Raw genomic sequence first — 13557 nt, forward strand, 5'->3', positions numbered from 1 at the left:
GAGGGTGAGGGCCTTGCCTGAGGACCCAGCAGTAGTAATCCCCACCTCCCCTACATCATCATAATAATCATCATCATCATCGTCGTCGTCGTCGTCGTCGTCGTTGTCGTTGTCGTCCATTTATTTATGTTATTGAACCGAAATTCTTGTTGCATGCTAGAAATGCATCATACTTTTTAATACTGTTACTGGTTCGATGCATTTCATTGTCACGAGGATAGATTTGGTATGATAAATTATGGTGATCCTAATGATGATAGTTATCATCACCATCATTTATCATCTATCTACTCTATATCAATATATGCATTGCTGCTCACCATTGCCTAACTTACCATTGTATATATCTACCTGATTTCAGTTTATAGAAATAGCCATATATTATGTTCATAGTACATATTCTTCTGTACATTTTAGTTTATAGTAATAGCCATCTGTATATTATGTTCATAGTACATACACATCTGTAAATGACTCCTATAATACCATTTTTTAAATTTATGTAATTTATGTAAACACTGTATATCCTGCAATTGCTGCTATTGCACTTCTGGTTAGACCTAAACTGCATTTCTTTGCCTTGTACATGTGTAATGAGAATAAAGTTTAATCTAATCTAATCTAATCTAATCTAATCTAATCTAATCTAATCTATATAATGTTATTATAATTATTATTCATTTCATGAATATGAACACAATTTTAACTTAACCACTCTAAATTGTTCGTGAAATTGTGTTTTTATAGTGTTATTTGTGTTTCTCAGTCCCCTCTAGGGAAATAGACGCTCGAGTCGGTGCTTCACTCCCCTGAGCGACGGCGTCTCCGCGCGAATGCTGCGCGTGCGCGAGAATGTGGCGCATGCGCGCTTCTCACCGGACAGGGACGCAGGTCTCAGTGTGTGAAAGGCGGCGGGTGATCATCGTTCCGAGTCCAGCTGCTGGACAGGCGGAAAGCTCTGTTTACCGGAAATCCAGCCTTTTGTGGCTGTCACGGTTTTTCCAGCTGGGGTTTGGTCCAGTATGGCGACAGACGGATGGAAATACTGATGACAGTCCGCAAGATCGCCTCGATATGTACGATGGTGGGTTTGGTTTTGCCCTACGAGTTTCTGCTTTGTAGCCGTTAGCCTGCTTGTGTGTGTGTGTGTGTGTGTGTGTGTGTGTGTGTGTGTGTGTGTGTGTGTGTGTGTGTGTGTGTGTGTAGCCGGTGTTTTGGTTTAGCTAACAGCACAGGAAGGTAAACAGCTAGCAAGCACAGAGACGGTGTCATCCTAGCGCCTAACGTCTCTTCAAAGTTTGCCAGGCAGGCGAGTTCCTGTGTTTTCTGATCCAGCTCTATGAGATGTAATCCCGCTGGTAACTGGGAAACTTATTTAACTATTTGAAGGCTAAAATGAGCCAGAAATGTGAAAATAAGTAAGCTAGTTAGCTCGCTCCTATAATGCTAGCCTGTTAGCTCAGTGGACCCAGTCTGTGTCCGTGCATGATTCAGCCGGGGCGTCTCCATGACCAGGGGCATGTCTTAACCTCTAAAAACACTATTAAAAAAAAGAAAAAAGACCAATAATTTATATGCGTAAACACGGCACTTGTAGGACTATTCAAAGGAAAACATCGAAAAAAAAAAAATACTTTCTCCGTGTGTGTTTGTGTGGTTTCTTAACTTTACGTCCACACGTACTGTAGATGTACGTTCTTAAGCCCAAGACGACGAGAAGGTGGGATGGGATTGAGTTGAATTGAAGTTAACCAGATCACATGTTAAATGCCACAGCAAGCATCACTCACCCTGCAGAAGTGCTAATTCACAGTGACTCATCCTGATCCATGTGTCCAGCTGATGTATTGTTCGGTTTCTGTTTGGGATTGGAGACTGCAGTGGCCCTTTTTACTTAGTACACATCAGACTCTGTGTGCCATCTACCTTAAAACTCAAGGTCATTCCTCTTTAATAAGAAAGCAGCTCAATTGTATTTTTCCCTACTCTCTGGGTTGGTCGAGAGTACCTTTTAAAAAGGTACACCAAACAAAAGGTACACCATATACACCTTTCCTACAGCTGTTAGTCTCTATCTCTGATAGCAATACGCAAGAAAGAAGAAAAGTATAATTAGGTACCTTCATTTCTGAGAGTGTTTTGACACCCGTGATTTATATAATTAATGGATTAATTGAAAATTTTACTATGAGAATCTTGACTTGTCTTGATCTGAAATACTGCAGATCTGAAGTGACATAATCTACTCTGGTTTAATGACATGCCATGAATGCATATGGTGTTGATTGATATACTTAAACACACGTCCTGTCACACCAAGAACCATGTAGAGATTTAGATTGGTTGGTATTAATGGTGTCAGCTGATACTTGATGTTTGTTTTAATAGAAAATGGCAAAAGTTGGAATTGTGTTCCATTTTAGCAAATCTTTCAGCTTCTGCGTAAACCGCCATCATTGACATCAATGTGTTGTACATTAGATGACCAGCAGTTGTTACTTTTTTTAAAGCAGAGCTTAATTTTTAACTCATGCGCAGCTGTTCTGCCTGCAGCTGTTCTGTTTTCTGTGCTAATCTTATGATGTCTGTGCATTTTGTTCAGTGTCGAGCTTTTCACCAACAGGATGTTCCTGTTCATCTTAACAGGACAGTCCTGTCAGGTAGCAACTAAGAACGAGTGTGTGATTGTAAGATGATAATCCCTGTGGCTATGTTTTTCAGGGCGCCAATGCCTCAGCTCTGGAGAAAGAGATTGGACCAGAACAGTTCCCTGTAAATGAACACTACTTTGGTCTGGTTAATGTTAGTATCCTCCTTCTTTGTATTATTTAGTGGATTAAGATTAAGCCATTGCCAAATATATAACTAACATATGCAAACCAGGTTCTGGTCTATGGACCATGTTATTCACTTCCGCTTTGTTTAAAAAAATTAACCTTTAGCACCTATTGTTATCTGCGCACCTAACAGCTGATTAGGTTGTGTAGCGACAGTGTAGAATGAATATTTACTTTCTGATAGAAAGACGATCCTTGCTGCATTTAGATACAACTAACCGCCTTTTATCTGTCTCTTCATGTTTTCACAATCAATTCCTCCTCTCTCTCTCTCTCTCTCTCTCTCTCTCTCTCTCTCTCTCTCTTTTTCTTTCTCTCTCTCTCTCTCTCTCGTCCCCCCCCCCCGTCCCCGTGGACATTTTTTGTTGCAGTTTGGCAACACCTGCTACTGTAACTCAGTGCTGCAGGCTCTGTATTTCTGCCGGCCGTTCCGGGAGAAAGTGCTTGCCTATAAGGTGCAGCCGCGGCGCAAAGAGAGCCTGCTCACATGCCTGGCAGATCTCTTCAACAGCATCGCCACTCAGAAGAAGAAAGTGGGAGTCATCCCTCCTAAGAAGTTCATCTCACGGCTGAGAAAGGAAAACGGTAAAATAGAAACATAGTTTCAATCGTTGTTCAACGTGACTGACCCGCATTCAGCCCTCAGCATGATGCTGAAGTTGTGGATCGGTGAAGCCACTAATAACAAACCAGTTTATTTTAAAGTTAATCTGATCTATTTTTTTAGTAAGTATTAAAATCCCACACAACACAGTAGAGGTTCTAGTTCATTTTCTTTTAACTGGATGGATCACATCGACGTTTCTATTTCAGTAAGAAAGGATCAGCATGGCAGAAATCTTCACGTCACCATGGTTCATTGTCCTTCTCTTATCAGCTGTTTTGCTTAATCATAATGTTTATGCTGGACAAATGAAAATTACTCATTAGAACAAAATAGGAAACAAAAGTATAGCGTTGTAGATGCACCAAAATGGTCGGAAAATATTTACATTTCATAGCTGTTGTGTTTGAGCAAAATAAATTGCAGACTCATGAATGGAACAGCAAACCGGTATCTTTACAGGGACAAATGCAACCAATTAATTGGGCTCTTCTACTTTTTTTTTAATCATCTCACTTTGATCGTACTCAAAAGGTGGACAGTGTGAAAAGTGCCGTATCAGTGGTGTGTATTATTGTTTTTTTTTAAACTTAAATGAAGGTTTTGTCAGTTATTCATGTGGGTTTGTCAGATAAATTCCACTGGACCACATTCCTCTCTTCAGAAGACATTTTGATTTCAAGTGTTTGAGCATCACTTTGCTTTATATCTGCTTCCTGTGTTAGAGTTGTTTGACAACTACATGCAGCAAGATGCTCACGAGTTCCTCAACTACCTGCTCAACACCATCGCCGACCTCCTGCAGGAGGAGAAGAGCCAGGAGCGGCAGCAGAACGGCAAGGTGGTACAGAATGGAGGAGGTAGTGGGAGCGTGAGCAACACAGGAGAGGCAGACTCGGCAGAGAAGAACCAGCAGACGTGGGTGCACGAGATTTTCCAGGGCACTCTGACCAATGAAACACGCTGTCTCAACTGTGAAGCGGTGAGCAGGAAAAGAGCATGCTGTCTACCAGAGATCTGTCAGAGATCTTAATGGAGTTTGACCATAGTTATGGAATATGCTGATGTTTATTTTTGTTTTTACTCCTCAGGTAAGCAGTAAAGACGAGGATTTCTTAGATCTCTCGGTGGATGTGGAGCAGAACACATCCATCACACACTGTCTCAGGTAAAGCCAAACATATTGACAGAGGCTGCTAAAGATATGCGCATATTAACATGAGAGAACAATACATTCAGTAGCATATTACTAATTGGTTATCACACAAAGCTTTGTAGTTGTTACAGGCTGCAAGTTTGCTCTCTATCACATTCTCAATGTTGGCTGTTGTTTACTACAAGTCACTGAGATGTCAGTGTTAAAGATATTGGGGAGTGAAATGAACTAGGCTCATTTGTGAAAAAAATGACAGGGTGGAGGCACACACCTCAGGTATGCATATACACCTCAGCGATATGGCAAGAAGATTTGAATAATATTGTATTGTGGCCACATTATCCACCCTGTACTGCCAGTGTGCTTATAGGAGATTAAAGAGCCGTCATTTTATTGCTGTGTGTAATGCCGTGGTCACTGTTGATGTAATGGGTGTGAAATGTCTCTGTGCAGGGGCTTCAGTAACACGGAGACATTATGCAGCGAATACAAGTACTATTGTGAGCAGTGTCTGAGTAAGCAAGAGGCACAGAAAAGGTAAGGGAGTTGTTTTGATCTGCATGCAGATACAATCTCGTACAGACTTCTTAAGTCAGCAGGAGCTATACAGCTGCTAGACACAGCAAAATTGTGTAGGTCCCATTAGGCTTGCAGTGTGTCATATCAGCTAAAAGGCAGCACATGATTTCTCTAAGGAGAGCTCACACTTCTTTTTCTGTCACTTCTTCTTTCGCTTTAGAATGCGTGTGAAAAAATTGCCCATGATCCTCGCCTTGCACTTAAAGCGCTTTAAGTATATGGACCAGCTGCATCGCTACACCAAACTCTCCTATCGTGTGGTCTTCCCTCTGGAGCTGAGGCTCTTTAATACCTCCGGTGATGCCACCAACCCCGACCGTCTATATGACCTTGTGGCTGTGGTAGTGCATTGTGGGAGGTAGGAATTTATTCAAACCCAATTGGACATTCATAACTGCTAATAAAAACCCTGTCAGATCAACGTGCTGTAGAATGTCACCTTGCTCCTGCAACCTGATTGAATTCAAGACTGAATTGAAATATGATTATTTCTGTTACAGTGGTCCGAATCGTGGGCATTACATCACTATAGTGAAAAGCCATGGCTTCTGGTTGCTGTTTGATGATGACATTGTAGAGGTAAGACTGAATGCATGCTATTTCTGTTTCAGGCTATAGAAGTTTTTATTTTTTTTTTTATTTGTTCATTTCAGTGAATTAAAAAAAGAGGAAGTGGTAGATAAGTTTTGCTTGGAAACAAGCGGTAGTTTCTGTTTGACACATTTAAACAGTGGAAATCTACTGAATGTGCGTGTGTGTGTGTGTGTGTGTATATGTATATGTGTATATTCACTTGTGTAACTGTTGCTAGAATGCAGTTAAATGTTTAAACAGCAGGAACTGAAGTATAATCCTCAGTATCACATGGTGATGATTGATTGGTTTCAGCTTCACTAAGCTTAGCATTGGTCTAGACTACTATATTCTCGACTAAATTCAACTCGACTCCATTCAGTCACCAAAAGAGTTATTTGTAATTCATTCATCAATGATGGATTATAAGACATGTCTGTTTCCTTTTGCCTTTGATCAGGCAACAAATTGCATGTTGGCAGCAAAGTGTGTCTCATGCCATGAACAGCAAGTGTGCAGGTGTAGGGTATGAATTTTACAGAAATGCCATCTGTTATGTGTATCCTTGTAATTACTGCAATTAATTGTTTAGTCTCATACCTTAGCAAGACCATAACAGTAAGGTAAACGGAGACAGGATTTCCTATGGAAAACAATAGTGCATGTTTGTGGCTGTTTTGGCTTGGGGGGGAACAAATGCCTTGTCTAGTCTGCAGGATCAACCTGAAGGACAAATTTGTGTCTCAAGTAGATTTGAAACTCCTGTGAATGCAGGATGTTAAGATATTGTGTTATATGGCTGCTCCGTGCTAAACTTAATGGATTAGTAGGGCTCCAGAGTGCATTAGAAGCAAAAACAGATTAGCATTTTCTCCCACTATGGGGCATCTTTCCAACAAACTGAGAGCTGGATGTGTAGTTTCCAGTCTTTTGGGTTTCCTTGCAGATCCATTTTATTTCCACGAGGTTTAGAAACAGTTTCTGCTGTTTTACTTAATTGTATTCATGTTTTGTCCCGTCTTATTTTTTCTACTATTGAACTTAATACGTTTGAAAAGATTTTTTTACAGTGATGTTTCTCTTTTTTTGTTGTGTTTAGAAGATAGATGCCCAAGCGATAGAAGAGTTCTACGGGCTGACGTCTGACATTTCCAAAAACTCTGAGTCAGGCTACATCCTCTTTTACCAGTCCAGAGACTGAGCCAATGTGAGACAGTGTGTGAATGGGACCGCTTTGGCTTAGTGAAAGTCAGGCTGAGGCAGAAGGCAGGGCTTGGGCTATGTACGCCCCCATTTCAGACCCTCTCAGCCGAGCCCCGTGTCATCCAGGTGAGCCTTTGTACTGGAGCATCCAGCAAACAGAAGGCAGGAGCAGTTGATTTCTCCGAGTGATGTGAGTGGCACAGTCATCTCCATCCAAGCATAATGGAAGTTTGAGATTTTAAATCGTCAGTCACAGACACGCACTCTAAAAAAAATAACAGAACACACTGATGGCTTAGAGAAGGGCACAGAGGTTTATGTAAAGCCAGATGTTTTGGCATTCATTTTCTGCATGAAACTTTGCTTTTTGCTTTGTCATGAAGGTGTGTACTGTAAAAGCAAACGTTATTTTGGCCGACAGCTGTGAAAACACGCCACACTGTTCGTCCCACCAGATATCAGGCTATGTAAGATCACGAGTTGTAATTAGAGTAGGTTTCATATCATCATCATCTTCTATGTGGCAATAATATGATGTGCCTCTGCTCTGTCACTGTGACCTGGCTTCGCTGGTTTAGTCATATTTAACTGTTTTTTTTCTTCTTCAAATAAAACAATCATTCACAGGATATTCTTTGGGAAAGAAGCCTGCGGGTTGCCAGCGTTGTGGAACAGAGAGGATTGTGGGTACGGGCACGATTTCAGTACGGCGGTTTGGTAATACGGTTGGTTTGAGTTCAGCATTAGACATTGAGCCGTTTATATTCAAACATGCGAAAGCAGTGCTTTGATTGTCATGGAGTGCACACTTGGTGGAACACACAGTAAATCAGTGTGCACTTTGTAGATTGTAATATAAAACTAGGATTTATTAACGGCGCACACCGACACAAAAGCATCGCTTGATTATTTATTGCTTTTGCCGAATAGTCCCATTGGACGACCCATGTCATTTCAGTCAACGAGTTTTTTCACGAGGCATCCAGACTTCACTTTTAAAGACCTGAGTAGTTCATGGCTTTAAATGAGTAGCTAAGATCTTGTACTCATTATCTCCAAGCCTCTGTTTTCTCCTTCTCTTTGTACTCGGTAAATATTTAACTGGATGAGAGAAAGGAAGTGAAGAGAAAGGAAGTGAAGCAAAGCATTGCGGGTCATTTGTTATGGTGTGACCAGGAACATGTTCCCAGAGCAGTCAAACCACATGTTGTTCTGAAAAACGCAAAAGTGAAGAGTAACGGCCTGTCAGAGCAGCTGCATTCCCCACAATCGGTCGCGTCTGGATTTCACAAAATCGCTGAAGTGCAAAGTACAGCATGGTCATGTGACAGTGTCTTTAATGCTCGTGTGCATTTGTGGTAATCCCAGTCTGACATGACTGTAGCATTGGGTAATTGTTATTGTTGGTTGTTGTGGCCTTTTTCTTTTTTTTTTTTTGCCGCTTTGCTAGTAAACATGTCCAGTTGTTGACATTAAAGGGGGTATCCGAGGCGAGTGCTGTCCCGTTCTGCTGGTTCCCAGCTGATTAATAGGCTCTGTGAGCCGACCTGTGACATGTCGACAGGAACATGCACATACCAGTTTTTTTTTTTTTTTCTTCAAATTGTTAATCTTCCACTGAATGAAAAGCAAAAATGCCCTTAGAATGACCTTGTATCTTAAACGCATACTGTAATTTAATTTCTCAGGTTTTTTGAGGGGGTTCATCCAGACCCCTTCTCTTCACATTCACAATAAATAAGTCAGTGTGTGTTTTCACTGAGACATGGGCTCTAGGAGAATTTTAATGCACACACTTGTTTCATATTGGTTCTCATTTCACATATTTATCTATAAGGGTTTAAAACTGATTTGTGCTGCTGACAAAGTTTTGAAAACGTATGTAGAGATATTGTTTTACAGGAACAGGAATCATGCAAATGCTGATGCCACACGTTAAAGGAATATTCCAGCGTATTTTAAAAACCCCAGTTCATCTCAAATATATGCAATTGGCATGGACAAGAATTCCAATTTATTTCTATGTACTGAGAAATAAAAGTCCAACCTGCTGTAATAGACTATTGGAGATTTAAGAGCAGACTTATTACTTGTCTGTAGTCATGCATTGCATATGTGGGGAGACTGGAGGGAGAAAAAACAAACCCTGGGAAAAGCCTGTAAGGCATGTGCAATTATGTAAAATGACGTAAATGTTGTATTTATAACATTTTCTAACTTTTATAGCAGCCTTAATTGAACTATTAATGTTAAAACTGCTAGTGTAGTAACTAGATATTTTATATCTCCAACTGAATGAACAAAGGAAGAGGCTGATAGTTTTTCTTTTTTTGCCTATAAAATTCTAGGTTTCTATTTTCTTATGTTTTGCAAATTATTCTTTCATATGGAATGCCACTGGTGCCATGGACTTGAAGAAATCTTTGTTACAGAAATGTATAATTATGACATTTATTTTTTTTCCCCAGAAACGCTGTAAGCTGCATCCCAATGATAATTTTGTTTAACGACGCATCTAAGCACCGTTCACAGTAAATGAATGTCAACTAGATTTTTTTCTTTTAAAGCCAGTTAGCAAATGTCAAGCGCAAGCCTGTGTAACGCAGCACCTAAGCTCTGTGAGTCATGTGACTACCCCCCCCCCCCACTCCCCTAAACCACTGCCCGTCAATGTTGCACTTTTGACAATGTACAGATTGTAGGAAACAAACAAAAAAAGGTTCAAGACGGGAAGAATGAAATAAAATATGTTGTTTGTTCTCAATAAAAGTGAAAGAAGAAAAATACTTTGAGGTGTGTGTTTTGTACTGGGAAATCAGCAACAATTTGAGCTTTCTCCAAAAAAAAAGAAAAAAAGTCCATTAGCCATTGTTGATAAAGGATTATATTTATTCATATAGTATCAGTACAGTATGATGTACCATCAGATGATTTAACAGATTGATAACTTGTGTGTAGATACAGAAACATATGCTGTTTGTGCATGTTACATTCTCTGTTCGCCCATCAGCAGAGAAGGGAATTTTTAAAGAACTGTCTCCTCCTAGTGGTTCAATGTGTAACTACAACATCTGTCTTCATCTCTGCTGACTGCGCCATTCCATTTTTACACACAGTAATTCTCCCAAAGGTGTTTTTTTTGTTTGTCTTTTAAAGCTGTGGCTGGTACAAAAATGCTTATATGATCTCTAAAAAAAGTTCACCTTGCCATTGTTTCCTGCTCAACTTTTTGCACATTGAATCTGGTCGCTGAAGAAGTTTAGGAGAAAAAGCCTTCTGGAGCACCTGTAAGGAAACAGCATGTTTTTGGTTATCTGGTTCACATAAATAAAAACAAATCAGTGGACAAAAATTATGATTATAGTTTTATTTAAAAGCATTGAGCATACTGGTAGACACATTTTTGAAGGAAATAAAAGCAGCTGCCTTGGCCAGAGGACCACAGAGTTTCTAAAATAAGGAGGAAACTAAAAATGCACTGGAATGCAGTCATGGGATAAATAAAAAACACTTTTAAAGAGTCGACTGCAAAGGCGTACTGGTGTTAATTCCATTTCAATTCCGTTGAAATTACGGTTATCAGATTTATATCCAATTGCACTGTTGCCTTAAAATCTGCATTGATGCGGAACTGATGTGGAAATGGCTTTATAACGCTTCTTCCTGCAGCTTTGACAGATTTACATGCAGGTTCTGTTAACTGGTTTCATTTATAGCATTATTACAGAAACGTAAGTCATGTTAACTAAGCAATGAGCACTTACATTTTGATTTCAACTGCAAGCATGCAATGTGGTTGGATGGAGGTTTGGTGAAATAGAAGTCAGATGTTTGTGTGTAAATGTTGGCAGTCCAAAAAAAAAACTTTAGTCTTTAAAATACCATAAATATAATTAACCAATTTGACAGATTTATTTGAAAGTATATAAAAAAAGCAGTTTTTTTTTTTGCTATTTAAGTGTTATTACTACACAGGCTATGATCCGCATCTGTGAAGCTTCTGTGTCTTCACTCTGAATAAAGGCTTTAATTATAGTTTTCTCCCTTTTTGATTTTAGGGGTGAACAGAATGCCAAACGTTTAAAGTGCTATAACTTAACTGGTGGTTGTGAGCTGTAGGGATCTAGCTCAGCTCAGGAAATCATTTTTATAATGTGACACAGAAGACAATGTTGAATGTGAAGGATTCAGATGAACTATTTCGAGTGGCTTTGTTAACACATGAACTAATGCTGAAAATATTGAAACCTTAATGTAAAGAGTTGCTTAGTTACATAATTAGTGCAGTTTTTTCCAAAATGTAAAACATTTGTCAGAAGCTATAGCACCATGGTCAACTAATTAGCTACATCTCAAGATCTGAATAAACTGAATAGAGTTCAATGTAAAGTTCTCCACCCAAATGGTTTGAATCGGAGAAGAGGGAATTTTGCACATCCCAGCTTATGTAGTGTAAAAGCACTGAAGTATTAGAAGATTGTGTAACATGAAATGGACACTTTAGGTTCCTATGAGAAACCAGCTGTGTCTGAGCTATTTCATTGATTCATTCATAAAAAATAAAAAAAAAAATCTGCATAAAATAGATGTTTAAATTCCTGTAAAATATACTGCTCATATTTGAATAATAACAGACATATATGTAGTATATACTCTTATGAGAATCTCTACGGTCAAGCAGCCTTTCTATAACCATCATTGCAATAAAATTCCTCTTTTTTTCAAGCTCTGTGGTCACATTCATTTTGTTCCAAATTCGATCCCACTTTTACACTTTTTTTTCCTAAGATTTATATATTTCTGGTAAACAGTGCCTTAATTTCTCTCCTGGAGTTTGTAACATAGCCTTATATAAACATGCACTGCATGGAAACTTTAAAACAAAGGAAGCAGAAGGATTAGCCAAGATTACAAAAATATATATAATATCTACAAGGTATTATGTTGTTTTTTTGGGTTTGGGAGTAATTTAGTCCACACACACAAACACACACAGGCTATGCACACTACTCTACTCCATCTGGGGGTCATACTACAGTCTCTGAGCCCGACACCTTGCCAGTGAAAAAGTCCCAGAAGTTGCTCGGCTGCTTGCTGTCCTCTGAGGTGGAGGAGGTGTTGGAGCCCTGTCGCACCCACACACTCCTTTCTTTTGAACTCTGGGGTTGGGAGGTGTCTTCCTGCGGCTGATGACTGAACTGTAGACCCTCGACTGGATTGGAGAGTGCTGTGCCTCTCTGCAGCTCTCGCTCCTCCGGCTGGTTCTGGGTGGACGGCTGGACAAGACTCAGCAGGTTGTGATGGGAGTGGAACTGTCGCATCTTGGCTATAGGTGGAGTTTCTGAAGAACCTAAACCAATACACATGAAGCACTTAATGTTTGTTTATTTTTAGGCAAATTTGTATTACATATTTATTTCCAAAAATGAACTAAACTAAAAACATCCTCTTTACCAGTCTAACTGTACGCTTTGTACTGGATTCACTCTAATAACAATAATACAACTATTAAAATTATGAATAGGATTGGTTTGCTAATCCACTATGAACCTGACAAAGAGTGATTACTGAAGGTAAATGGAGTGTCGGACGGACACTCGAGTGATCCAACCAAGTGGCTGAACTCCTATCTAACACTGGAACCAGCAGTGAGACTCACGCTTGCTGCTGTTGCTGAGACGTAGCGCATTGAAGAAAACTTCGCTGTTTAGACTGCTTCCATCAGCTGAGTCCCTGAACAAAGGGGTCTCTGGTTCTACAGGTGACATGTCATCAATGGACTGACCCACTGAATCCAGAGACACCTGAGTGTCCCTGCGTAGTCCCCAATCTGACTCCGCCTTCGCATTACTGCCACTGTGACACAGTAAAACAAACATATTCAGAGTAAAATCACAAAATATTTAAAAAGGTCATCAGTTTACAAATTTTTGTACATAAACAAAACTAAGGTACACTATATGGACAGAAGTTTGTTGACACCTGATCATAAGATTTGTAGATGCTTTCTGAGCATTCCATTCCACATTTGGCCCCAATTTGCTATTATTATAACCTCCACCCCTATGCAAAAGTTCCACTGAATTTTGGAGTGGGTGCAGTCAGTGTTCCAAATCATTCGAATGGTCTTCAAAAGGATGGAGGTCAGAGCTCTATAGCAGGTCACTCAAGATCTTTGACTCTAACCCATGTAAACAATAACTTTATGGAGCTGGCTTTGTGCACAGGGGCATTGTCATGCTGGAAAAGGTTTGGGTCTCCTAGTTTAATACATTTTTATTTTACCGCATCCAAAGACACGCTGTACATTTGTGTGCCTCCAATTTTGTGGTAGCAGTTTGGAGAAGTACCACATATTGCTTGAAAAGTCACGTGTCCCAATACATTTGCCCATATGGTGTATAAATATGAATTCCTGAAGACCATTAAAGACCCTTCCACGAAATTCCTTCACCTGAGTTTCCTGCGTAGCAGGTAGTCAATGACGTCTGGATCAGTTTGAATGAGACTCATTAGCACCTCCTGCTGGAGCTCTGCTGAAACCTACAACCATCCAACACATAATACTGACAGAATTAGTTAAAAACTTTATTTGATTATTATGC

At 39.8% G+C, this 13557-nt stretch overlaps 2 protein-coding genes across 3 annotated transcripts in view; one reads left to right on the forward strand and one right to left on the reverse strand.

Moving 5' to 3' along the window:
- The first annotated feature begins 815 nt into the window (after positions 1 to 815).
- On the forward strand, positions 816 to 9736 carry usp12b (ubiquitin specific peptidase 12b). Its single transcript, XM_083541537.1, has 9 exons — positions 816 to 1084; positions 2722 to 2802; positions 3209 to 3422; positions 4167 to 4423; positions 4533 to 4609; positions 5051 to 5134; positions 5337 to 5534; positions 5677 to 5755; positions 6849 to 9736. The coding sequence occupies exons 1-9, from the start codon at positions 1037 to 1039 to the stop codon at positions 6948 to 6950; spliced, it is 1140 nt and encodes a 379-aa protein (XP_083397663.1). The 5' UTR covers positions 816 to 1036; the 3' UTR covers positions 6951 to 9736.
- The window catches only part of arhgap36 (Rho GTPase activating protein 36), a 43353-nt gene continuing 38167 nt past the window's right edge, over positions 8372 to 13557 (reverse strand). For both annotated transcript variants that reach the window (XM_083541461.1, XM_083541462.1), the window contains exons 10-13: positions 13407 to 13495; positions 12612 to 12808; positions 12007 to 12302; positions 8372 to 10237 (exon numbers count right to left, since the gene is read on the reverse strand). In XM_083541461.1, the coding sequence (XP_083397587.1) occupies positions 10130 to 10237; positions 12007 to 12302; positions 12612 to 12808; positions 13407 to 13495 (690 nt within the window). In that variant the 3' untranslated portion in view covers positions 8372 to 10129. The remainder of the gene's footprint in view (positions 10238 to 12006; positions 12303 to 12611; positions 12809 to 13406; positions 13496 to 13557) is intronic.

This window comes from Silurus aristotelis (assembly GCF_946808225.1).
Source record: "Silurus aristotelis genome assembly, chromosome: 5".
Lineage (NCBI taxonomy): Eukaryota > Metazoa > Chordata > Actinopteri > Siluriformes > Siluridae > Silurus > Silurus aristotelis.